The sequence below is a fragment of the Carlito syrichta genome, unplaced genomic scaffold (genome assembly GCF_000164805.1).
Source record: "Carlito syrichta isolate Samal-C Ts95f unplaced genomic scaffold, Tarsius_syrichta-2.0.1 Scaffold305632, whole genome shotgun sequence".
NCBI lineage: Eukaryota > Metazoa > Chordata > Mammalia > Primates > Tarsiidae > Carlito > Carlito syrichta.
Window position 1 is genome coordinate 1,088,599 of NW_007249728.1, and position 26,206 is coordinate 1,114,804.

At 37.7% G+C, this 26,206-nt stretch overlaps 1 protein-coding gene across 1 annotated transcript in view; it reads left to right on the forward strand.

Annotated features, from left to right (window-relative positions):
* GRIK1 (glutamate ionotropic receptor kainate type subunit 1) overlaps window positions 1-26,206 on the forward strand; it is a gene marked incomplete at its 3' end in the record, with an annotated part of 308,353 nt that overhangs the window by 247,914 nt on the left and 34,233 nt on the right. Inside the window, exons 2-3 of the mRNA XM_008061876.1 lie at window positions 16,210-16,377; window positions 20,418-20,675. Coding sequence (XP_008060067.1) covers window positions 16,210-16,377; window positions 20,418-20,675 — 426 coding nt within the window. The remainder of the gene's footprint in view (window positions 1-16,209; window positions 16,378-20,417; window positions 20,676-26,206) is intronic.

Below are 26,206 nucleotides of genomic sequence, written 5' to 3' on the forward strand. Positions count from 1 at the left end.
TGGATTCTTTTTTTTTGAGTTGGAGTCTCACTCTGTCGCCCAGACTGGAGTGCAGGGGCCGCTCCCGGCCACCGCAGCCTCGACCTGCTGGGCTCTGGTGATGCTTCCGCCTCAGCCTTCCGAGTAGCCGGAATTACAGGAATGCACTACCACGCCCGGCTGATTTTTTTATTTATTGTAGAGATGAGGTCTTGCTGCCCAGGCGGGTCTCGAACCCGCGGGCACAGGCAATCCACTCACCTCAGCCTCCCAAAGGCACAGGATTACAGGCTGAGCCACCGAGCCTGGCTGAGAAATAAATTTTAAAAAGAAGTTGAAATGAGAGAAATATAACAATGGAAGCATAACAATTTTAGTCCAATAATTATTATTATATAATATTATTTACATAGTTATATAAGAATAATTAAAATCTCATTGCAATAGATGGTAGTCTAAAATAAATTACTGAAGTCCATTCAAGAATATCAAAAACTAAGGGAAAAAATGTAAAATTTTATTAAAGAACTATTTATAGAAACATTCAGTCCCACATAGTTTTACTGATAAGTTCTTTTGAGTAAATAAATATTTATATTTTTCCAGCACATAAAAATATTATAAAGCTATCCTTTACATTTTATTAAGCTTAGGTAATTCTAAGGACAAAATTGACAAGGCTAATACACAAACTTATATATCAATATCATTTATTAATTAAAAACGTGAAATGCTACATGAAATATCGACAAGTCAATTTCAGCAGCATATTGAAAAAAATCCTCAAGTATAAGTTATTAAAAAATGATCAAGTTATCCCAGAATTGCAAGGGTGAGTTAATGTAAATAATTATATTCATATGAAATAACTCATTAGAAAGGCAAATTGAACTTTTAAAAATGTATGATAAAATTCAATGCATATTGTTTGAGGCATGAGTATAATATTTGTTTTAATTTACATTTCTTGTATTAAACTAACAATGTAGCATCTATTTCAATCCAACCTCCAAATTATATGTAATGGTTTAATAGTAGAGGCATTTCCATTTAAATTTTTTTAAAAATTAAGGAGATTCACTCTCAATTTCTTACTCTAAAAGTTATAGCCAATGCAATAAGCGAAATAGAAATAATGAATATTTCGAGATTATTGTATTATGAGAAAATTCAAAGTAATGAACAGAAAATTAAAGTAATAATATTGTGAGAAGGTGAGTAGATGTAAATAAACAAATCAATAACAAAAAAAGAAATGTTATAAGATTCATCTCAGCTGTGAAAGAAACCCAAAATATCTAGAAAAATAATTATGACTTGTCTTTGAAAGCTATAAAATATAACTAATAAATATGTGTCCTGATATAAATATAAATGTCTCATGTGCTTAGATTTAAAGATTTATATTTTAAGAAATTTCCCCCAAGAGTTTATAGGTTTAATGACATTCTCAACAAAATTCCAATTAATAAATAGGCAAATCTGTTCAATAAGATATTATATAAGAAAAGTAATTGAACCCTAAAGGAAGGGTCATTTACCCAACAAGTGTGAAAACCAGTATTAACACAATGTGATTCCACATACACAAAGGCAGATTGATCAATGGAACAGAAGTGTCCAAAAATTAAACTAATAATTCAATATATGACAAAGGTAGTGCAACATATCAGTATGAAATTTTATGTGTATGTATAATAATAAAAAGTATGCAGTATACAATGCCAGAAGAAATCACAATTGTATTAAATAAACAAATCACAAAAAATCATAAAAATCCTAAAAGCAATTACATCAGTGAACACGTATTAGTTCTGTAGGTAGAGGAAAAATTTTTAATTGTAAATATTCCAATAGTTCCACATAGGCTAGATTCTGTTACTGTAACAAATGGTTTCTCTGAAACAACAAAGAGTTAAAATAGAGACTTAAAACATACATTCTTGCTGAAAGGTTATAGTGAGTCTGTTGCAGTCTCTGTTCCAATGTCCTCTTCTGGACACCAGGTTGATGGGAGCAGTCTCTGGACAGCGAGAAACAACAGAATTCTGAGGATTCTTTTAGTGGCAGTTAAGTCCTCTGACCAGGAGGTGACCCAGGAAACTTCTGTTCTGTTCACAAGCCTTGGGACAGGCCTAGACACAGACCCATCCAACACCAAGTTAGGTGCAACCCCAAGTGTATTCAGAAGGGAGGGAACAACACACATTTCATATTTCAAGAAAAAAACTCAATATATTTGACTGTAATAAAAATTTAAGCATTTCTCTGCCTAGAAATCTAATCAGCACTGAGAGCTTAATAATAAACTGAGAAAACATTTGCAATAAAAATGTCCACAGTTTTATATCCTTATGAGTAAGAAAGTGACTTATATCAATAACAGAAACAATGATATCTCAGGATACATAAAAGGGCAAAGGGCAGGAGCAAGTAATTTAAAATTACCAACATGCAAATAGGTAGTAAATACGTTTTTAAAATTAGGCTCATCAATATTCAAAGGGATGCAAATTGAAACAATAATGCATACTTTCTGTAATAAACTGACTTAAAACCATTCTAAAGGAGGTTGCGATTAAATTAGGCATTTCTAGACAGTGGATGCATGTATAAATTGTTCAGCCTTCGATTCTGCAGGTCCATTTAGCATTGTATAGCAAAAGCATAAACGGTTTATACCTTACGACTTCATAACTGCATTTTAAGGCATTTTACTTTCTCTGAGCAAAATCATGGAAAAAACCTGATTTCAATCACAATAGGATTTATAATAGTAAAGAATTGACAATAACTTACCCCAAAAATATGGAGTAGATTCAGCAAACTGTGACATATCCAGATAATAAAATATTAGGCAATTATTAAAAACATGGGTTGTTTTCAGGGAGAGATGCCAATGGAATAGTGCTATGTGGAAATGGCAGAATAAAATAAGATCATATCATCTTAACTATTTCAGAGAAATTTTGATTTATATACAGGAAAAGAATAGAAGAAAATTTACCAAACTGTTAATAGTAGTTTCACAGTGGTATAGTTATATCTTGTAGGTTTTTTACCCTTTTCTTTCAACATTTTACCTAATTTATATGTGTATGCATGTTTTCAAAATAAAATTTATGTGTATGCATGTTTTCAAAATAAAATTATTTAGAATAAAAAAATGCATACACACCAGACAGCAGTGTCTACTGTGGGAGTTCACAGGGTACAGAATATTCTGAAATATATGTAAATAATCAGTCAAGTGGACTTTCATAATTTTGTACTCTTAAAATAAATGGTGTGCATTTCCCAAACTTCTTCTTTGCAGCATTCTGAGCATGAATCCCTCTGTGACATGATGTTTAATTGTGCTTTATTTTTGATCAACTTGTAGTTTTTCTGAATACTTGTATTAGTCAAGTTTATCTCTCTTCATCTGGGACCTAACTACTTCACAAAAGAGATTTTCTCTGAGAAATAACTTCTATCTAACTTAATCATGTCAATGCGAGCCCTCATTTCATTTCATAGAGTTGGATGTTAGAATATTAAAACATAGCTGTAAGCAATCTAGGAGGGTATGCACAACTGAAATACTTTCTGGGTTCTATAGTAACTTGATTGACAATAATAAATACACGTGGCCGGGCTCGGTGGCTCAACCTGTAATCCCAGCCTTTGGGAGACCGAGGCGAGCGGATTGCCTGAACCCGCAGGCTCGAAACCCACCCGGGCAACTTGGCAAGACCTCATCTCTACAATAAATCAAATAATTAACCGGGCGTGGTAGCGCACGCCTGTAGTTCCCGCTACTTGGAAGGATGAAGCAGAAGGATCGCGGGAGTCCAGCAGGTCGAGGATGCAGTGGCCCGAAGTGTGTCACTGCATTCTAGTCTGGGCGACAGAGTGAGACTCCAACTCAAAATAAATAAATAAATAAATAAATACACGTTCCAATTAGAGACTTTAAAGGAAAGAAGTTGTGGTAAATATGCAAATATGTACATCGGAGCTTCTGTAATGTTTTTAGATGTTCTAAAATACTTTTGTTGTCTAATATGTCATTTTGCACCATTTTTTAAATTCAATGAATAAAAAATGTTATTTATAAGATTCTTATTTGTTTTTTGTTTGTTGTTTTTAAAAACTAGATTACTTGTAAATACACAGAGATATTTAAAAAACCAAATGGAGGCCAGGTGCAGTGTCTCACACCTGTAATCCCAGAACTTTGGGAGACTGAGGCACAGGATTTCCTGAGCCCAGAATTTTGAGACCAGCCTGGACACCAGCCCTGGCAACATAGTAAGACCTCATCTCTACAAAGAATAATAATAAAAAAAAAATTAGCCAGTCTTGGTGGCACGCACCTGTAATCCCAGCCACTTGGGAGGCTAAGGAGGAGGGATCATCTGAGCCCAAGGTTGACGCTACAGTGAGCCGTGATTGTGCCACTGCCCTCCAACTCGGGTGACAGAGCGAGACCCCTACAGAATAAAATAAATAAATAAACAGAAAAGAGAGAAATATTTAAAAAGAAAAAGAAGAGAATATATCAAAGCATTTTGCTTTTTTTTTTTTTTTTTTGAATTGGAGTCTCACTGTCACCCAGACTGAAGTGCAGTGGCACGCTTCCGGCCACAGCAGCCTTGACCTGCTGGGCTTCCGCGATCCTTCTGCCTCAGCCTTCCAAGTCGCCTGAACTACAGCCACACGCTACCACGTCCGGCTAATTTTTTATTTATTGTAGAGATTAGGTCTTGCCAAGTTGCCTGGGCAGGTCTTGAACCCGTGGGTTCAGGCAATCCACTCACCTCGGCCTCCCAAAGTGCTGAGATTACAGACTGAGCCACCAAGCCAGGCCTAGTACTTTGCATTTTTAAATACTTGCATTAAATGTCAAGGACTCACACCCTCCCTGAAACATATTTTTTAGATATAATTGATTAAAAGATGTGACTTTTCATTGAAATACAAACTATCTTTATGTTTAGGTTATTTTTATAAAGAGATAAAGGAGGTTAAAAAAAATCCAATATTAATTAGATTAGACAAAAACCAGTGTCATAACTGAAGGGTTCATATTTTTTTATCAAAAGCCTAACATCCTTTTATTAAAATGAGCATAAAAACAATATTTAAGATTGCGAATTATTTTAGTCAGTTCCAAAGAGAGCAGCTCTCTGGATCACATTTTTTTTTAATGTGTATTTCAGGACAACAATTCCACTGCATGTCACAGTTAAGAGGAAAACTGTCCTATGATCAAATGAATTTGAGGAACAGTGAGTTAAACAGAGTCAAATTGCTTTATTTGCTGCAGGACTTCTGAGAGACATTTACATGTTATTGTGTGGTATGAATTTCCAAGAGAGATGATACTAAGCCACGCTTCCCAGACATATTTGGCCACTAAGCCCCCTTTGTGTGCAGCATCTCATGGACGACAACTATGCACACACATTGGTAAATACTGCTCTGCTGGAGCTGTGAGCTTCCATTTGTTCTGGCTTCAGATATCAGTTCTCATCTTTAACAGTAATGTTCTCTTCTCAGCAAGAAGAAAATTCAGCTTGAGAAATGGTAGAAATAGAGGGAAAGAAAACTAGAAAATTAGGATGAAACACATAACATAGCTTCCCTGGAATGACAGGTTGTAAACTTGTCATATTTTGTGCATCTAATTAATAAGTAGATAAATGGAATCCTGGGCCTTTTAGCATGAATATATGTCATTTAAATGAGATGTTAAAAGCTAAAGCCATAACTGCTCTCAAGAGACATTAAAGTGATCACAGACTCTCTTAAGAATAAAAATTTGGCATGAATTCTTTGGCAATATTCCTGGTTCTTGCCTGAAATCTGCAGTTGAAGAGGGGATGAGCCATTCCTCCATGATATTAGGAGGCTGGCAGCCTGATGAAAAGAGAGCATTTAGAGATCAGAGCTTTCAAAGTGCTTGGAGACAATGGGCCATCATGGTTGGGAGAGAGTGAGCAATCACTGCTGTCAAGGCAGTAATGGAGAGAGCCAGGCTGTCTCACTTCAGCCCTCAGCAACCACTCTTGAGCTTTCCCACTTTGCTCATCAACATCTTTGTCTTGGCAGAACAAACTACTTTGTGAGGAACAGTGGTAAAGGCACAAGGAAGAGAATCAATTCAACCAAAAGGCTGTTTATTGAGGACAACATATCATGTCTAAATCACTGAATCTAACTCTGAGATAGAGGGCACATTTCAATAAACATTGTCCCTACCCTCAAAAGATAGGCAGGCCCTAAGTTTAAGAGTTTACACCAAAATAAATTCCCCCAGATATGCAGTAGATTTTATTGCTCTTGAAAGAGAAGGAGAGTTCACCTTTGGCTGGAGAGATCAGGAAAGATTTCTCGCAGAAGGAAACAAAAGTAGACTTTTTGTTTTGTTGGTGAAATAATTGACAGTTACAAAGTATCCTATCTCAATAGACTGGAAGGAAGTTTTGCTGAGGGCAAGAACCAAGTGTCTTTCACCTGTATATTCCTCTGCTGCCAGCATAGTCTTCAACATTAATAGATGACCGTAATGTTTCATGAGTTAAATTGAATATTGAATACTATTGGAATAAGAGGAACTTTGACTTTGGATGTTTTTTGTCATACAACTCAAATTGGTTAAGAAAAATTGTTGGTAGTGTCTGCTAAACTGCCCCCAAACCATAACCTTTCCCTTACTGACCACCCTCTGAAACACATCAATAATCCCTTACTCTGTAGGCATATCTTCTTCTTCCTTGAAGTCCATTCTTGCTGGATTCATGTGGTTGTCTTTGAGACATCAAAGTGAGAGCTTAGATGTCTCAGGAAAGACATTAAACTTCATTTTCCTTCTTCAGGGGACACTAATAATTAAAGACACTTGTAGCAGATTGGGATAGAGCCAGGTCATTGAGGCTATCCTTGTCCTTACCCACACTTCTGTTCTTGGCCAGGACTTACTGAAAGGTAAAAGTCCATAATCCTCCTGTCCATCTGCTTTCCACTAGGTCAGAGAAAACCTGCTTCCCATCCAAATTAATGTAGCATAAGATCATCACCAACATTGTGTTGGTCTCTAAAAGCAAAACAAGAAGGGGAAGGCTGAGTGTAGAAAGAGAGTGTTTATCTAAGGGAATCTTAGAATTTAAATGTGTAGCCTTGAAATTAAAGGTGCAGTAAATATAGGCCTATAGTAAATTGCTTATGATGTAATAAACTAGAATTATGGATGTGGCAATAAAGAGAGGCAATAGAATATTGTATATTTAAGGAGCAGCTATCAGCAAAGGAATAGATCAAATTACCATCTTGTTTCCTGTTGATAGCTTCTGGAATGGTTACTATTCCACAGGAATGGAAAACAGGAGTCAACACCTCTAAAGCTTTTCATTTCTTGATTGCCTGCTAATGATTTTACCCTCTCTTCCTGGGTGACCTCTCAATTTGTCACAATGGGAGCACAGCAGTTAGTTAAGAGAGTTAGCAGGCTTGTTAGAATATATACAATATCTTGTTTGTGTCATATTCAGAATAAAACAGGAAAGTAATAAACAAAAAACAATGTGCTGGGCAGTATAGCTACCTGCTGTATTTGCAATGTCATATGAGAAAGTTAAAAAAAATTGCTATTTGAAGTACTGAATAAAATGACATTTTACAAAGGGAAAAGAAATACAGTAATGAAAAGTGGCCAACAGAAATTTTCTTGACAATTGAGATACTGTATAAGTTTTAAGTTTCCTGTAACTACCATCACAATGACCGCAAACATAGTGACTTAAAACAACAGAAGTTTATTCTCTCCCAGTTTTAGAAGTAAGAAGTCCAAAACTAAGGTATTGGCAGAGGCCTGCTTTTTCTGGAGCTTTAGGGGAAATTCAGCATCTTACTTTCTCCTTTCTCTTCTGGTGGCTTCAGGCATTCCTTGGCTGGTGACTGCATCACTTTGATATCTGCCTCTTTCAACCTATACTGACTCATGGGTGATGTCATTCAGTCCCATGGCTATAAATGCCACCTCTATAGTGATGACTCCCGTATTTCTATGTCTAGGCCCAACATCTCCCATAAAATCCAGATCCGTATATCTAACTTCACAATTCGACTCTTCACTTGGATTTCTCACAGGCATAAAGTAATCATACCCCAAGTCCCGCACCTTCCACACTGCTCCTCATCTTGGTCAAAGGCAATTTCAGGCCAAAAATCTGATGTCAACCTTGACTCCCTTTCTCTCACTTGTGATTCACCAGCAAATCCTGCCAGATTTACCTTCGGATTTCATCTAGAATTCAACCACTTTTTGCCACACACCAGTACTACTAATCTATACCAAGCCACCATCATCTCTCATCTGAACTATTGAAATGAAGTCTTCCCGAAATGACCTATTTCTACAACCACTTCAAGGACAGATCTTTCCGGTTTTTGTTCTTGTCCCTCTCCTTCCTTCAGTTCACTCTTAATACAGAAGCCAGCATGGTTCTTTTGAAATATGTCATTTCACTACTCTGCTTACAACCCACCAGTGGCTTTCCATATCACTCACAATAAAACTCACAGCTCTTTGATGGCCCACAAGACCATCTGTGATCTGCTCTAATCCACCCCATCACTTCTCTGAGCTCATCTCATCTTCTACCAGTTCAAAGCCTGATTCACCCAACTTCAGCCTCATTGTTCCTCAAAAATAGCACTAGACAGCTCACACCTTAGACATTTTGCTTCCTCTGACTACCACACTCTTTTCTCAATATCTTCAGAACAATTTCTTCACTTCCTTCATGTTTTTAAAAATCAACCTCCCTCTGGTGCCGGTGGCTCATGCCTATAATCCCAGCACTTTGGGAGGCAAACGGGTTTGAGATCAGCCTGGGCAACTTGGCGAAACTTCACCTCTACAATAAATCAAAAAATTAGCCAGGCATGGTGGTGCATGCCTGTAGTTCCAGCTACTTAGAAGGCTGAGGTGGAAGGATCATATGAGCCCAGTAAGTTGAGGCTGCAGTGGCCGTGAGCATGCTGTTGCACTCTAGCCTGGACAACAGAGTGAGACTCCAACTCAAAATAAATAAATAAATAAATCGCCCTCCCTAGTGAGACTTACCTAGCATCTTACCCTGACATAACAATGCACATCGTCCTGTATATGACCAGCTCTCGTTCTGGAATCAAAGATTCAAAAGTCAGATTTTTGTTTGTCTTGTTCACAAAAAAAGTCAGATTTTGTGTGCCTTTTACAGTACCTGGCTCATAGTAGGCAAGCATTTTATAAATAAATTAATAAATGAGTGAATTAATGAATGAATGAGCTCTTCAGTAGAATCATGGACTTGGCATGCATAACCATGAGTTGAAGTAAAAACAGCCACTAAATATAGGTAGAGTGTAATTTTACTGTATTTCTGAGATGGTTATTATTGGAATATAGTCATTACAAGGCAAGTAGAGTCAGAAAGATATATTCCTTTTACAGGAATAAAATTGAATGTGTTTTCCTGTGCTTATTTTCATCATTAAATGGAATTGATTCCCTGGCACAATACATGTTATTTTTCTTAAATTCTTTTTTGGGCCAGGCTCGGTGGCTCAGCCTGTAATCCGTGCTTTGGGAGGCTGAGGCAAGGCCCGCCTGGGCAACTTGGCGAGACCTCATCTCTACAATAAATCAAAAAATTAGCCGGGTGTGGTAGCGCGCGCCTGTAGTTCCAGCTACTTGGAAAGCTGAGACAGAAGGATCACCGGAGCCCAGCAGGTTGAGGCTGTGGTAGCCAGAAGCGTGCCACTGCCCTCCAGCCTAGGCAACAGAGTAAGACTCCAACTCAAAAAAAATAAAAAATTTTAAAATTCTTTTTTGGAGGTAAGGAGCAATTTTTGTACTTCCACTCATCACTCGGCACAGTCCCCATCGAGAGGGAGCTGAGACAAATACAGTAGACAACAGTAGAATTGCTTTTCTTCAAAGTACATGCCCATAACAAAGGCCTCAATTTCTACCATGTTATGCTTGTAACTGATTTTGATTGAGATACTGTCCTGTTCCATGATAACAGTTATTAGAAGCCAGGTTATAAAGTCTTTTGGGGACCTAAAAAAAAATCAGACAGTGGGACCTAGAACCAGGTTAGGTCCTTCTCATATACATTTCTGAACCTTCTCAACATTATGATTCTAGAAAGATAGAGCGGAGTTTAGGAAAAGGTTGGAAAGCACTACTTTGGGTTTACTTTAGGTATACTCATAAACAGCCCATCATTTAGTCTTATCCTTCTTTAAGTGCTACCCTTTACCTACAGAGATCACATTGTTGACCAACAATTGTAGAGCTTATGATTGTGAACTATTTTCCCCGTAAGTCTAGATAGGATTATGTGGCACAACCCAAAAGCCCTCACAAGATCACCCCTCCTCTCACCCACCACACTCCTTGAAAACAACTTGCTACATATACAGTTGCCAGTTATGACCTCTACCGGTGCTCATGTGGTCACAAAAAACTGCCTGTGTCCTGGCTTCATTGGTGCAGGAGTCTACCCAACAGAGGCTAAATGCTGTTACCTAACTCAGATTTCAAGGGAGTTCCTCTATGCGCATCTTAAATTACTGTGCCATGAAGTCAGAATGTTGTTAGAAGAGAATATTACTCCCATATATGTTATTCCCATTAAAATTGTCAACTTTTTATTTTAAAGCCCTTGAGGAAAGGAGGAAAGAAAGAAAGAAAGAAAGAAAGAAAGAAAGAAAGAAAGAAAGAAAGAAAGAAAGAAAGAAAGAAAGAAAGAAAGAAAGAAAGAGAGAAAAGAAAGAAAGAAAGAAAAGAAAGAAAGAAAAGATGAACATCTTAGTCTGCTAGGGTTGCCTTAACAAAATACTGCAGACTGGGTGACTTAACAGAAATGCAAATTTTCACAGTTCTGGAGGTTGAAGTTCAAGATCAAGGTGTCAGTAGGTTTGGTTTCTCCTGAGGCCTCTTTCCTTAGCTTACAGATGGCCACATTCTTACTGTGTCCTCACATGTCCTTCTATGTGTGCAAATCTCTGGTGTATCTCTGTATGTCCAAATTTCCTCTTCTTATAAGGACACCACTCAGCCTTGATTAGAGTTTACCCGAGCAGCCTCATTTGAACTTAATCACTGCCTTAAAGATTCTATTTCCAAATACAGTTACATTCTGAAGAACCAGGGGTGAGGCCACAACATATAAATCTGAAGAGGATGCAATTCAGCTTATAACAACGATGTACCAAAATTAAGTTGCTTTTGAGCTTCAAAACTACTCCAGAATGTGGGCACACACTTTATTGTCCTATATCCTTTGTTTAATGACTATGTATGGCACCTTTTTTCAGGTGAGGGAACACAGTATAAATGACAGTACACAGGATGACAGTATACAGGACTCTTTTAGCATTAGCCTTATTTATACCATCTATCCTTCCCATAAAAAAATAGTGGAAAAATACAAGACAATAAATCCACAGTCCTCACAGATAAAGCCTAAATAGGTACATTTATTCAGAAAAATACATTTTATTTTTAAGGCTCATATCTATTTTGAGATTTACAAGAAATATGATTTTACCCTTATTTTAAATGACACAAATATTCACATAGGAAGTTAGAGCATGATACAAAAGAAAGAAAAAAAAACTTCTTCCACTTTCTGACCCTTTGATTGGATGTCAGTGAGTGAGAAAAGGCAGAGGCTGGGGAGGTGTACATGAAGGTGCCTTTTGACCCTTGCTCAAGCTTCCTAATGCTGACAAGGCAGAGGATTGCCACCCAACCACTATCAGTCTTTAATGACTGATGTGTGATCTATACTCACTCAAACTGATCCACAACACAGAAAAGATTAAAAATAGCTTAAAATACTTCTCATGCTTCAGGTGTACATGAGGTGTGACTATAAGTGATGGAAGAGAGTGTGGAAAACCCAGGTCTGCAGATTTCACAGTTTCTCACCCACCTGCGTTCCATCTACTTCTCAAGAGTTATGGCAGATTGAAAAGTCCTGCCTTCTTTCCTCACCTACTGTCCTTCCTGGGAAATTTAGAACAAATAAGAGGAAAGGAGCAGTTTTCCCTTTCTTCCTTGAACCTAAGCCAGCTTCTTAGTTTCACTTTTTCGATATCTTCCAGGTTCCACTCTATTTTTAGGAGTAGGAGTCTTGCTTAACTCAAATGAGAGAATAGAGAAAGGGAAATAAAGAGGAGAGAGAGAGCACTGACCTTAAAAGAAACAGGGAAAAGGGCAAATGCATGAGCAGAAGAGGAAGAAGAACAGAAGAATGAACAAGGTAGAGCGATCCCTGCTCTTGAACCAATGGGACCCTGGGCTTTTCAATGGCTCAGGCAAGAAGTCTGCGACATGGAGACCCCCCAAAGGTGTAAAATGCCTCATTGGCATCCCACACCCAAAAATCTCAAAAAAAGAGGGAAGGAAGGAAGGAAAGAAGGAAGAAAAGAAGGAAAGGGGGGAGGGAGGGAAGGATGGAGGGAATATGCAAGTGTCCCTAGGTGTATGTATCTTATGTATCTTTACTCTTCTTATCAAATACTCCACATCTCAATTTTGTCAAATCTGAAGCTATGCAGAGGAGAAGGGAGGAAGTAGCTGATCCTTTTTAAAAAAATTTTTGAGTCAGAGTCTCTCTGTCACCCAGGCTGGAGGGCAGTGGCACACTCCTGGCTACTGCAGACTTGACCTTCTGGTCCCAGATGATCCTTCTGCCTCAGCCTTCAAAGTAGCTGGAACCACAGGCATGTGCCACCATGACCGGCTAATTTTTTGAGTTATTGTAGAGATGAGGCCTTGCCAAGTTGCCTAGGCTGGTCTTGAACCCACGGACTCAGGCAATCCTCTCACCTCGGCCTCCCCAAGTGCTGAGATTATAGGTGTGAGCCACTGCGCCCGGCCTAGCTGATCCTTTTACAGTGTGCCCACATATGAAGTATTGGTCTGGCTCCTATTAATAACTTACTCCTATTTTTATCAGATCTCACTTTTTGTTATTTCTACAGTTTTCCATGTGCTTCACATCACTATAGGTTTTGGTTTTTATCAACAACCCTCTCTAGGGGAAAAAAGAGCATGATGGGCTGTTGAGCTAATGACACCATTTATAAAGCCTGTTTGGTGAAGGAATGAAAGAAAATCTAGGCATATAGTTAAAATAGTTATAATTCTTTTACACTCTGGTACATTCAGCTTAATGTGGTAGGTTACTATATACTAAAGGAACAATGTTAAGTTGAGCAGGCAGTTCTAAAGTTGGTGCCAACTTCTCTTTTTGTCTTCATTATCCATGTGTAAATAATACCAATGTATTTATGGGGGATGACAGTTTTCAGGGCAACTTGACTCATTGTATCATTGGCTCTACAGAGAAGTTCTCTGAGGTAAGAAAGGCAGCATGATTAGCCAACATTTAGAGAAGAAGAACAACAGAAATAACTTGATGAAGTGAAATCATGTATTGCTTGGAGATTCAGACATCTGAGTTTGTCACAGACAAGACTTTTGTGACTCTGAATAAGCTGTGTAAAACAAATAATCTCCTTGTTCACTTTTTCATTTATAAAAACAGGAAAAAAATACTACCTACCTTGAATGCTATAAGTTTAAAGAAAAATAGTTATTTCATAATAACTTTCTAGTTCTTAAAAATCCTTCTGAAAGAAGAAGTAGGTGGATAAAGGTCCAAAATTGAGAACGTCTGTTCCCTGTTCAGATGTTTGTCCCCTCCAACCAGCTTACCCTATCTAGATAAGTGGTGCTCACATCCAAGTCGATTACTAATTTTTCTCTAAAATAGTTGCAGCCTGAATGTCTTAAGATGGCTTGGTCTCCACAAAGATGGTGATTCGGAATAAGACACACTCTCTGCTAGAGGGCTCCTCCTCTGTGGTTGGGGAGATAGGCAAGTAAGCAAATCATTGCTAATAATTACTGCAAAAGCCCTAACACCAAACCACCCTCTGTATGAGTCACCTTGACCATGTCAGTACCATCTTATTACCATCTTCTTGTGACCAAGTATCTATTATGTGAGCTTACCACCTCACTGTTGACCATCCACTATAGTTCTGAGAAAAACTGAAAATTTACCCCAAAGTGGATTTTCCTTAACTTTAATTCACTTGAACAGAAAAGTTTTTCCTAACATTTATTTTAGAATAAATGTCTAATATTGTTCTTTAGATTAAAAAGTTTTTTTTTGTTTGTTTTTTGAGTTGGAGTCTCACTCTGTCGCCCAGACTGGAGTGCAGTGGCCGCTCCCGGCCACCGCAGCCTTGACCTGCTGGGCTCTGGCGATCCTTCCGCCTCAGCCTCCCAAGCAGCCGGAATTACAGGCAAGGGCTACCACGCCAGGCTGATTTTTTGATTTATTGTAGATATGAGGTCTCGCTGCCCACGTGGGTCTCGAACCCGCAAGTTCAGGCAATCCACTCACCTCAGCCTCCCAAAGGCGTGGGATTACAGGCTGAGCCACCGAGCCCGGCTTAGATTAAAAAGTTAATATGATTACAGAACATCCTCACACAGTTTTCAACTATGGTTTATCAGAACACAAGGAAATGATCTACACATGAATGCCTCATATCATCAGTCTACAAAAGCCAGCAATAATTCAAAAATGGGCCAAAATAGCTTGATATAAACCATCTTAATTCTCACAACCTGACACTGTTGGTTATTTAATAAAGTCAGTTTAGCAGAAACATGCATTTGTTTCTTATTTGTCAAGGTAGGATCAAGGTAATTTCTTTGAATTAGAGTCTGTCTACTGGAGTTCCCTTTCTAACAAAGAATGTGCTCAAATGACACCCATGATGCTTATTTGTGATTTTCCTTTCAGATTTTTCTTTTCATATTCGTCTTATTTTCCGTTGAGCAGATAGAAAACTTAGAACACTTGTAAATCAATCGAGTATAGACAAGTTTTAACAAAACGTACAACTGACTTTTGGTAAGGTCACTCAATGATGGGAGTAGACAAATGCAGCCTGTTAGTTACAAGTATTCAGCATTCCATAGGCATCAGTTAATAGGTACTTCCAAAGAAAATTAAGAGCATTGGTCAATCAAAAAGTAAGTTAAATGGAGACCAGTTAATAAGGTTTCTATACTGAATGCCCTGTGTCAGTTGATAATCCCAGGATGTCTCTTTAAAAATATTGCGAATGTAAAATTAATAATACTTATCTTTCCTCTATCAAACATCAATGTATCAAGCAAAACCAAGCTGAATTCTCTGAGGAAGATTTAATCACTAATATTTTGCATCGTTGCTTGTAGTGAGATATTCATGTTTAAGATATCAGAGCATAGTGCACGTGTACTTGCTCAGTGGAGGTATATATTTCTCCAGAGATAGGATGCAGGTTTGCTTTTGGGCAGGACTAAACAGTTTCTCAAAAAACTAAAAGAAAAAAGCAGTTATTTAAATATGCCTATGTACATTGGAAAGCACTAAAACATGGTCCCAGAATTCTGAGCCACAAAGCACCAAAACAGATGTTTTTATTCTGAGAAAGATGGTTAAGAGTATGTATGCTTCCTTTTGACCCCACTTAACTTTTTGCTTGATCCCTTTAGAGTCTGGAATGTCTGCTTCTGAATAGAAAGAACTTCATTCTAAAGATGGATGGTCCTACCAGGATACAGCTCAAATATGTTTAGCTCAAGCATAGTATAATTCTTGTCCAAACCGTAGAAAATCTCTCTCCACCATATTATCAGTTACACTTTCATGCTACCAAACATTTGGAATATATTTGCCATCTGAAAGATAGTATACAGTCTAACATTGGACTTGAAATCTTAGTCATACCTATACAGTATATATACAAATTTATCTGCATGTGACACACGTTGATCAGCTTAACTTTTAGCAATGGGTGTGGGATCTGCTCTAATTTCCAAAGAAAATTAAGAGCATTGGTCAATCAAAAAGTAAGTTAAATGGAGACCAGCTAATAAGGTTTCTATACTGAATGCCCTGTGTCTGTTGATAATCCCAGGATGTCTCTTTAAAAATATTGAGAATGTACAATTAATAATACTTACCTTTCCTCTATCAAATATCAATGTATCAAGCAAATAGAATTCTTCCATTTATCATCTTGGGTCTTTTGTTTGTAGAGTTTACATCTTCTTTTTAAAAATTATACACGGATCATGTGATTAATGCTTCTTGTGCATTTCTTTTGTTTCTGCAGGAGGGATTTTTGAAACCATGGAAAATGAACCTGTTAATGTTGAAGAATTAGCTTTCAAGTTTGCCGTCACCAGCATTAACAGAAACCGAACCCTGATGCCTAATACCACATTAACCTATGACATCCAGAGAATTAACCTTTTTGATAGTTTTGAAGCCTCACGGAGAGGTAACCATTTTCCCACTTTTAAAAGCTTCTTTGGGTGATATGTCTGCACTATAGGTCACCTTCTTTTCACTACCTGCCCTTTTTCAAAGTGGACATCTTTGTGCAAATGGGTCGCGAGAAATCTCGGTCTTCGATGTCACTGATCAATGCAATCTGAACTAACCTAATGGATGTTGCCGAGCACTGTTTTCTGGGCCTTTCTGATTAGCTTACCCTTCAGTGCCCTCCACTCTATGATTAACTGGTTCAGCTGTGAATGGAAAATGTCAAGCTTGATCTGTTTTTCCTTCCTGCAGCTAAGATACCACCATGAAATTGTACAGTGCAGTCAAATAAAGCATTGTGGAAGGTCACATCCACTGAGCATGTGGAAATGCCCAAAACACACATAACTCACACACGGAATCTTAACAGGTTGTAAACTACTGAGTTTACCTAGTATCTTCTCAACTTGTTTTTACTCCTTTCCACAAAAATCAGAGAAATATGAAGACTAAATGTGTGACAGGAATGTCTGCATTTGATTCCCTTTTTCTTCTGAACCAGAAGACAAGTGCCTAAAAAGTAATCGAATTTATGTGTAGGCTGCAAGGTTTCTTTCAAAGAAAGATTCATTTGGAATTGTGAGGCTTGTTTAGACATCTCCCAGACACTTCTAGGACAACTCTTTGAAGTAAGGGCACATTCCATGTACTTGAAGGTTGGCCTCTAACAAGAGCACTATCTAGTCACCAAATAAAGGCGTTTGTGTGGAAACAGAGGCTATCACCCCAGAACAGGAGGAATTCTCTGCCTCATAGAAGAATTCCTTGTCCACTAAAAACACACAAACAAATAGAAGCACCAGGTTCATGCTGGCTGCCATATAATTAAATACTGTTTGTTTCCACATAGAATTAACCTACTTTAATGATAGGATTTGTCCGCCTAATGTACTCTTCTGTAAGAAGTCTGGTGTTCTTTACAAACAAAATAAAACACTTCTTTATTAGGAGCACAGATTAAAAATGAATAACATAATAATCTCTGTCTCTGGCATGACCTTAGTATAAGGATACTATATAAGTCAGAGTGGTCTGTGAAAAAAATTTTTTTAAAACCTTATATTTATATAGCATTTAAAGTTTATAAGGCATCTTCATGTAAATTATTTCCATAATATGGAGATAGGTCTCTCACTTCTCTCTCTCTCTTCCTCTCCCTCTCTCTTTCTCTCTCCCCCTCTCTTCCTCTCTCTGTCTCTTTCACTTTCACACACACACACACACACACACACACACACACACACACACACACACACACTCCTAATACCTTGCTGAGCAAACACTTGTAGAAAACCAACTACATTTAGCAATGAAACTCCAACCCACATAAAAATTGAAAGCTTTCTTGCAATCTGAAATACCTGCAGTACTTGTAAATTAAACATCCCCAAAGCTTTTGTTTTGTTTTGTTTTTTGGAGTTGGAGTCTCACTCTGTCGCCCAGACTGGAATGCAGTGGCACCTTCCGGCCACTGCAGCCTCGACCTGCTGGGCTCTGACGATCCTTTCGCCTCAGCCTTCCAAGTGCCGGGACTACAGGTCCTGCTATCATGCCTGGCTAATTTTTGATTTATTGTAGAGACAAGGTCTCGCCAAGTTGTCCGGGTGGGTCTCGAACCCGTGGGCTCAGGCAATCCATTCGCCTCAGTCTCTCAAAGTGCTGGGATTACAGGCTGAGCCACCAAGCTCGACCCCCCAAAGCTTCTTAAAACTGGTCATATGCTGGCAAACAGAATCCAACAAGATTGATTTTCTGTCAAGTAATATTAGCATCCCAGAACTAAATATTAGCAAGAATCTCAATCTATTGTTTGTGCTGGATAGACCAGTTCATACATTCTCATGTTCTCATTTTATCTGGCTAGCTAGTGAAGACATATCTAGAAAATAAGCTTCTGAAGATAAGGACAATTTACACTTACAGTACTTAATGCAGAAAGCTATACATCTTCATAGTTCATGTAGTAATTCAGTACCTGAGAGCACAGTATCAGAAAGTTTTCCTTGTAAATAACTTTAAACATTTGTTGTCCCTTAGATAGCTGCAATATGACTCTCAAACTTTTATCAATTATTCTCTCTGAATCAAATCAGATTCTTTAGAGTCATATGGTTTTTCTAATTATTTTTATTTGTAGAATGACATTATTATAAAAACTAACATAATCCCATGTATGAATTTAACTATTATTTATTCTGACATTCAATTATCTCTTGAAAATTCTAAGTTTTGTTGAAATAGAATTAAAATATAAATTTGCAAATGTGTTTAAACTTATATTTAATGCTTATCAGCATAAAATTAATAGGCAATATTTTACATGATTTTAGAGGACAAACTGCCCTAACTTCCCTGGAATAGAATTTGGTTAATACCATATGTATCAAATAACTTTAAAATATCAATACCCTTTAATTATAGCTGGTAACTCAACTTTTGGACATCTACTTAAGAAAGTAACCTAAGATGCATAGAAAAATATAAAAACTAAGATAAGTATGATAATGTAACTTAAAATAGCCAAAGAACAGAAACAATTTAAAGGTTTAATGTTATAGAAATGGTTAAATAGATGATGACACATCCAGGAAATGGTCTATTCTACAGATACTAAAAATATACTTTTGAAGAATTTGTAATGATTGGGGAAAAAAGCATGCTGTAGTGTCAAATTGAGAAAACAATGTGTCAAACCATATTTATATAATGATTCTAATTCCCAAAATATTAATAAATATTATTTAAAGATGATAGGATTGATCATAGGGCCTTTTTTTTCTTTCCTACATTTTAAATAGTAGGATAGAAAAAATGAATATTTTTTCTCAATAAATATTTATACTCTTATGATGAGAAAAATTAATTTGTTATAAATGAATTTTTAAATACATATCTACTCAATCTTATTAGCCTATTTTTGGCTGATACTAGGGTAGAAAGAGGCCTGACCTTGGGCTGGAGTACCTGGGCTGTGATTTAGCTCTGCTGCTGTCTAATGGCCATGATTCTCTCCATTGTCTATGAAATGAGTAAGTTGGGTGAAATGTCTTCTAAAATTCCCTTAAGTTACGCTAGTCCATTATTCTGTAATTAATTAGGGATCATCACTGTTTATGAATATTCCTTAGCGGTATTTCAATAACCTGGAACTTCTTTCTAAGGTTTTTTTGTTTTGTTTTGTTTTGTTTGTTTTGGTTTTTTTGAGTTAGAGTCTTACTGTGTCCCCCAGACTGGAGTGCAGTGGCATGCTCCTGGCCACCTCAACCTTGACCTGCTGGGCTCCGGCGATCCTTCCGCCTCAGCCTTCCAAGTAGCTGGAACTGCAGGCGCGCGCTACCACGCCTGGCTGATTTTTTGATTTTATTGTAGAGATGAGGTCTCATCAAGTTGCCCAGGTGGGTCTCAAACCCGTGGGCTCAGGCAATCCACTCACCTCAGCCTCCCAAAGCGCTGGAATTACAGGCTGAGCCACCAAGCCCAGCTCTTGCTAAGTTTTGAAAAGACAAAAGCTAAAGCACTTTGTAGTCACCAGAGAGTTTTTCTTCTGAAGACTGTAACCACATTAATATCTTTATCCCCACCCTGTTGTGTAATAGAACTTAATTTATATGACTTTCATTTGACAAATGGCTTGTTGGTAGCTAAAGTGCTCCTGGGTATCAGGGCAACACCATACCAAGGAAGGGATTTAGATTCCATCTGATTAAAGGTAATGAAATGAGACCAGTCACTCCTTTTTATTTGCAAGGAGTTGACCCAGTGATGAATTGCTAATCAGTTCTACGATTACATCTGTCTGTAACTAAGTATCTCAAGAATGTTGCAAGATAGACCAAGCATATTTCCTCAACATACAGATGGAGGTTGTCAAAGATTAATCAATAATTAAATTAAAAATAAGAATGATGAAAGAAAAGAATAAATTAATAGAATTCTCTTTTTCTCTTCCCTTTCCCTGCCCTCTCTCTCCATCCCCTCCTTGTCCTTGCACATCAGCATGTGACCAGCTGGCTCTTGGTGTGGCTGCTCTCTTTGGCCCCTCCCATAGCTCCTCCGTCAGTGCTGTGCAGTCTATCTGCAATGCTCTGGAAGTTCCACACATACAGACTCGCTGGAAGCACCCATCAGTGGACAACAAAGACTTGTTTTACATCAACCTTTACCCAGATTACACAGCTATCAGCAGAGCGATCCTGGATCTGGTCCTCTATTACAACTGGAAAACTGTGACTGTGGTATATGAAGACAGCACAGGTATGAGACACACAAGCCCTCACCTGGCCATGTCTGTTCTGAACAAAGGGAACCAATAGGCATTAAACTCATCAGGTGGAGTGCTGGAAATGCTTTCTTATATAAAACTGAGTATTCTAAAGCAATTTAGGAATGCTGTGGGTATCTAACTTTGCTTATTGTGGTTTATTGATCCTTTTTGATGATCCTTTCATCAGTAAACTTAGGGGTAGTATATTCCGTTTATACTCTGTTACCTGTCACAGGCCTGTCATAGAGGAAATAATTCTATGTGGTAGGAATAATACTACTGACCATCTGGATGTTTTCTTCAAGAATGAAATTAGCGCTTTCTTTGATCTACACATTTGACAGCAGGACTAACAAAATTATCAATGAAAATTAAATTAGTAAAGTTAAACATGGTCAAACTTTTTAATACTATTTCATTTTTCACTGCCCCACTCACCAAGCCCTGGCACTTATTATTCTCCAAAGGATGAATAGTGAACCTACTCTACTTGGCATTAAATTCTGGTTTTATTTAAAACTATCAGATAAAAGTGACAAGATAGTCCCTATGCCCCATCTCATTTTAGAAAGAAGTGAAGGTAGTAGGTGATTGGGTGAACAATTTATAAATAGTATATTCAAAACAGTTCTACTGGGAAAGATAAGCCACAGGCAGTCATATTCTTCAAGCTTCGCCTGCTTGCTGTGAAAGAAGAAAACATTATTAAATGAACACCACACGCATGTGTAAAGAGCCTTGAGGTAGAATATTGTATTGTAAATTTAAGTGTAGTTAGATCTTGCATGTTGCCTACTTTTGTTAAATAGAAAATTTCATAATCTAATAAAATCATACCATTTATTATTATGTTGTACACTCCATAGTATTATCTTCTTTCACTATTTCTACTATCTCCAGCAAAGCAGGACCACATAAAAGGAAAACAAGTCAATAAACACTATTGAAACTTCTGGATTTATTTTTTAAAAGAGTTCAACTAGAAATGTGGGCTTTGTAGATTTCACATTATATTTAGTCAAAATGTAATCAACAAGTAAATGACAGAAAAGTTGGTATTGTAACCACCCTCTGATGTCAAGTGAGCCACACATATGTGACAGTCATTGTGCAAGGAAAAAAAAAACAAAACCCTATCATTTCTAGAATCTTTTACCAGAAACTGAAATGTTCTTTTCATCCCGGTTAAGTTTACTTGAGCTCAGTGGCTCAATAAATACTTGCTGAAATTGAAAATCCAAAATGATTTTGTATGTTGGCCATTAAGTTAGAGATGATTCATGTTAAAATGATTTTTGCCCACAAAGACATTAAAAATGTAAATGAATAATCAATTGAGTCATTAAATTGGAACCTAGAGTAAACAGGTCAAGCGAGATCTATAAAAGTAGATATCTTGTGACTCCAAGTGGGATTATTACTGCTTGACTCAGGGTTCTTGGTTGCAGTAATTATCACACCATAAAAAGGAGGAAACTTAATAAACCTGAAGGAAAAGAAAGGACTTAGGTGTGCTCAGCACCTGCCCCCACACCAGAATTAAGTACCCATAGTACCCATTAAAGAGAACTTTATTGGGATTTGTTTAGGAGTTTGTTAAATAGTCTGAAGCCAGCACAGATGTCGTGGGACCAAATGGCCCATTACTCCCATTGAAGTCAATGGGAGCAGTGTGCATGTCTCTAAGGACAAAATTCAGTTCACTAAATACTAGCAAGCAGAATTCTGTCCTCCAGAAGTTAAAATGTAGGAAGACTCTAGAGAACTCTTAGGAGGAGCAAAGTTTCATCTCGCCTCATCTCTTTTTTCTCTCTTTCCTGGATATTCTTCCCATTAGTCACTTGCTTGTCTCTGTTTCCCACATTCAGAGGTGACCCCAGGCAACGAGAAATTGCAGTTCATTGGCTATCCCTTCCACTTCATTAGACTCCTGGTGGAAACCTGGCTTCCCTCCCTTCACACATATCAAAAAGAGCTGAGAAACAGCACCAAATGCAGTATGGAGTATATCCAGCAGTTTCTGCTTTCTAAAGGCCAATCTCAGTGAAATGTAACCACAGTCATTTCTGGAGAATAGAGATCGGCAAGCATTTTCTGCTAAGAGCCAAATGCTTAGGCTTTGCAACCATGTGGTCTTGGTCACAATGATTTCCCTTTGCAAGAAGTAGCAAGAAAGTGGCCATAGACAACGTTAGGTCAGTGTGCTGGTGGACTAGATAAGATGCAAAGAATTGCACAGAAATTAGATCGGGAAAAATAGTTTACTTAAAAAGTAAATTAAAAAGAGTGGATTAACTTCTCAAGGGAGAGAAGGGGCCAGATGCTTGAAGGAAACATGGTGGGGAATGCTGGAGGTTGAATGCTTTTTAAACTTCCTTTTGGTGGGGCAAATTACCCCAGTGGTGGGGTGGTAGTCTGTGTCACCTAGGTCATAAAAAGCTGATCACAATAGATTAGATCAGCCAGACCCTTTATGGCAGGAAGACAAATACTATAACTAAAAGGTTAATTAGTACAAAGCATGCTTAGGGGGTTGCAAGACAATTATCAGTACCACCTCTGGGACACCAGTTTTGTTTCTTATTAATGTTTGGGTTAAAATAAGCTGCTGAAAATGCATGACAAAGCTAAGCAATGTTAAAATGGCTGCCACTTTGACGAAAGTTACTCCATTTTGACTTTTTATCCTTTCAGACAATATATAACTGAATGGATCTGGTGTATTACAACAAACCTTTATTTGTAAAAATGTATGCTGAGCCAGACTTGCTCTAGTTCACCTCTTCTATAAAGCCTTAAACAAAAGGGAGAAAAGAAGAAGAAGAAGAAAATTTAGCTAACAGCAATTTTCACACACCTGACGTGGGTTCAGTTCATATTTACAATACCTCCTTCCTTTTGGTGTCTGGATTCTCATACTCTTCTTCCTTCCTCTTATCTGTCCTTTCTGGCTTCCTCATTAATTCTGGTTAGTTCTTTGTTCCATTTTTTCTGGGCTTTGCCAGGTAACATCCTGGTTCATTTGATAAAAACATTTTCAGAGAGGTATTGTGGGGGTAGATATTCTTCCTCACTCATCATAAGGGTCACAACTGATATACTGTGACAAAAGGACAGGTAAGAGAAAATAATAAAAAATTTACTTAATCAAAGGTTTACATGACCCAAGAGGCTGCAGAAATGAAGACCCAACGATCCAGGGAAAACTGTCTATTTTCATGTTTAAGCTTGATGAAGAATGGACAGCATGTACAAGTGTGATGGGGCAGAAGGATATGATCTAATGGTAACAGACTTGTAATAGGTTGGCTTTTTTTTGAGTTGGAATCCCACTCTGTCACCCAGACTGGAGTGCAGTGGCATGCTCCCTGGCCACCGCAGCCACGACCTGCTGGATTCCAGCAATCCTTCCACCTCAGCCTTCCAAGTAGCTGGAACTACAGGCGCACGCTACCAAGCCCGGCTAATTTTTTGATTTATTGTAGAGATGGGGGCTCGCCAAGTTGCCCAGGCGGGTCTCGAACCCACGGGCTCAGGCAATCCATTCAACTCAGCCTCTCAAAGCACAGAATTACAGGCTGAACCACTGAGCCCGGCTAGGCAGGCTTTCTTAAAAAAGCAAAGAGAAAATGAGAGCACTGAGTATTGCATGCCAGAGAGGGTAGGATTTCAAAATGCTCAGTTTCACTTGGTTATATGCTTACCAACACAGTCAGCATAGAGGGTTGGGTTCAGATAAACAAGTGCTAATCTAAATTTTGTCAGCAAAATATGAAAAAAAATACCTCTTCTGTCTAGCTTTTATTTTGTGAATGAGAAAGAAGAATCCACTATATAACATTGCCTGTTCCTCCTCCCTATTCTATTGGTTGTTGTTGTTGCTGTCGTTGTTGTTGTTTGTTTTGAGTTGGAGTCTCACTGTTGCCCAGACTGGAGTGCAGTGGCCGCTCCCGGTCACCTCAGCCTCGACTTGCTGGGCTCCGGCGATCCTTCCGCCTCAGCCTTCCAAGTAGCTGGAACTACAGGTGCGTGCTATCACGCTCAGCTAATTTTGTTTGTTTGCTGTATTGTAGAGATGAGGTCTCACCCGCCCAAGCAGGTTTCGAACCCGTGGGCTCAGGCAATCCACCCACCTCAGCCTCCCAAAGGCGTGGGATTACAGGCTGAGCCACTGAGCCCAGCTTCCCTATTCTGTTTAACTTGTCCTTAACTAAGTTAACCCAAAGCTCATATTCAGTTGGCTCTGGTAATATTTTTGGAGATACAAGGAAAAGATCTAAGACAACACACACATGCATACTCTTTACTACGACTGCCCTTTATAAATCTACATGGCTTTTTCCCCAAGTGTGATTTTGAAAAGTTTCAGTTTTCTATAGTGATAAAAAGAAGACTACTTTCGTTAGGAAATATTAAAATGAATACAAGTATAAGGATAAAAACAAAAGCATCCAGAAAAACCATCACAAGTAACACCATGCTGTTTATTCTTCTAGATATTAGATATCTATTAAATAGGCAGGCAGGCAGATAGACAGCAGATAAGTAGGTAGATTAGATAGATAGTTGATAGATAGATGATGGATAGAGGATGGATAGATAGATAGATGATAGATCATAATAGGTAAATAGATAACAGATAGATGATAGAGGAATAGATTAAATAGATGAATAAATAGATTATAGCTAGATAATAGATGACAGAGAATATAGATTGATAAATGACAGATAGATAAAAGATAGATACATGATAGATTTATAGATAATAGATAAATAAGAGAAATAAGAGATAGGTAACAGATAATAGATAAATGATAGATTGATAATGATAATGATGATAGATAATAGATGGCAGATAAAACGATAAAGGACAGATGATAAATCATATAGGTAAACAGATGACAGATAGAGGGTAGATACAAAAATAATACATAGATAATAGATACATGATAGATGAATCGATAAGTGGATAAATAAGTGATAGGTGAATAGATAGGTGATAGATGACAGATAGATGATATATAGTTTCCCTTGTTTTGTATACATTTACTGTCAGGCATCATTCTAAACACGGGGGATAAACCACACACAATAATATCTCTGACCTCATGGAATCTACAGTCTACTTATCTAATGAACAAAGTATGCAGTAAATATTTAGTATAATAGTGTTAAATGTTATGAAGAAAAATAAAGCAGTAAATAGTATTTGGAAGATTGGAGGTGGAAGTGGGTTGTGCAGTGTTAATTAAGGATACCAGGGAAGTACTCACTGGAAAATAACATTTGATTAAAAATTTGCAGAGGACAAAGAGCAAAAATCAGGCAAATGTGAGGAAGAAGGAGAGCATTTCAGATATCAGGCAGAGGGAACAGCCATGCAAAGACCCTGAGCCAGAATAACTCTCTCCTGGCAGCACTATGCTAAAATCTTTTGTATCCTGGATTTGTATATGTCAATAACTAAAAGAAGGATGGTATCTTGAATCATTATGATAGACCTTTTTTTTTTTTTTTTTTT